This window comes from Morone saxatilis, unplaced genomic scaffold (genome assembly GCF_004916995.1).
Source record: "Morone saxatilis isolate NCDOM2014 unplaced genomic scaffold, NCSU_SB_2.0 Contig10, whole genome shotgun sequence".
Taxonomy (NCBI): domain Eukaryota; kingdom Metazoa; phylum Chordata; class Actinopteri; family Moronidae; genus Morone; species Morone saxatilis.
The window spans coordinates 17,565,739-17,566,938 of record NW_023339652.1 but is presented as its reverse complement, the minus strand read 5'-3'; the positions used below and the strand labels follow the sequence as shown (position 1 = coordinate 17,566,938).

General features: G+C 41.1%; 1 protein-coding gene across 1 annotated transcript in view; it reads left to right on the top strand.

The window, feature by feature from the left end:
* The window catches only part of aldh1l2 (aldehyde dehydrogenase 1 family, member L2), a gene marked incomplete in the record, with an annotated part of 18,207 nt that overhangs the window by 8,156 nt on the left and 8,851 nt on the right, over nucleotides 1-1,200 (top strand). Inside the window, 1 exon segment of the mRNA XM_035673228.1 lies at nucleotides 468-557. Coding sequence (XP_035529121.1) covers nucleotides 468-557 — 90 coding nt within the window.

Genomic DNA, 1,200 nt, shown 5'->3' with positions numbered 1-1,200 from the left:
GACCAGAACTATTCCAGACATGAGACTTTTAAAAAACTCACATTAAACACTGATATGGCATGTTATTTATGTCACTCCGACATCATTGTGCTGAAGCCAGACAGAAGAAGACACAGCTTGTATTCTGCTGCTGCTGGACGCTGCAACAACCCCTTCATTCAGTGAACAGCATGGACATTTACTGTTGGCTCATCATGTTCAGTGCCAGATATGGGAGGAAAAACAGAGGTGGGGCTGCTTACAGCCGCTTTCTGATTTGTCACTCAGAGCCACGTTGCTGGCAGGGTGTCTAAATGCTATTTTTAGAGCAGAGTGTTAGTTTCCAGCATCGTTTTTACACGTGTCGCTCAGCTAGCGGCAACCTGCTGTTGGTCTTCCCTCTTATTCTCAGAAATTTTTGTGACCTGATCTGAAAGTGAATCTGAGCCGTCCGCAGTTTTTGACTCCGGTGTCTCTCTGTCCCCCAGATCAACCTGGCCCAGCCAGCTGAGGCCATCCACAACTGGATCCGCGGCCATGACAAAGTCCCCGGTGCCTGGACTGTCATTGATGGTCAGGTGCGTTTCCTGGAACTCAGACGAAAATACACACACAGGTTTTGCATTGTAAAGTCAGACTGATACAGGATTGGGTGCTTGATATAGATCCTGATATTTTTGACATGAGGCAGATGGAAGACTGTGAAAAAAATGTGGGATTAAGAATGTTGTAGTTTCACAGTGTGGTAATATTAAACCAATATTAGGCTTATTTTCCTTATATACTTGGCATTTGAAGGTCTTGAAAAGTCTTTTTTAAATTCATATTTTCATTATACTTTTTAGGAATAACAGAAAAAGGGAGAGATCAAGAGAACAAATTAAATAACAAAAATAAATAAATAAATCAATTCCAAAGGAAAAAAAGACATGTAGGCCAATGTTTAAAAGAAAAGAGCAACAATACTGACAATAAGTAGAAGAAGCTTCTAGTCAGCCATACATAAAACAGTCGCAATTAGAAAAGTTGTCTCTAAACATAAGAGCAGTACATTACAGATACAGTTGTTCTACAGGTCTGAGTCCTTTCTCCAGGCTAGATCCCCCAGCCCAAAATCAGTCTTTGGGAATTCTCTGTGTCCATGTAGTCCAAGTACAAGTCCCACATAAAATAAAAGAGAGACAGTTGTCAAATACTGATGTTTTGGGTTGGTGGCTTGAA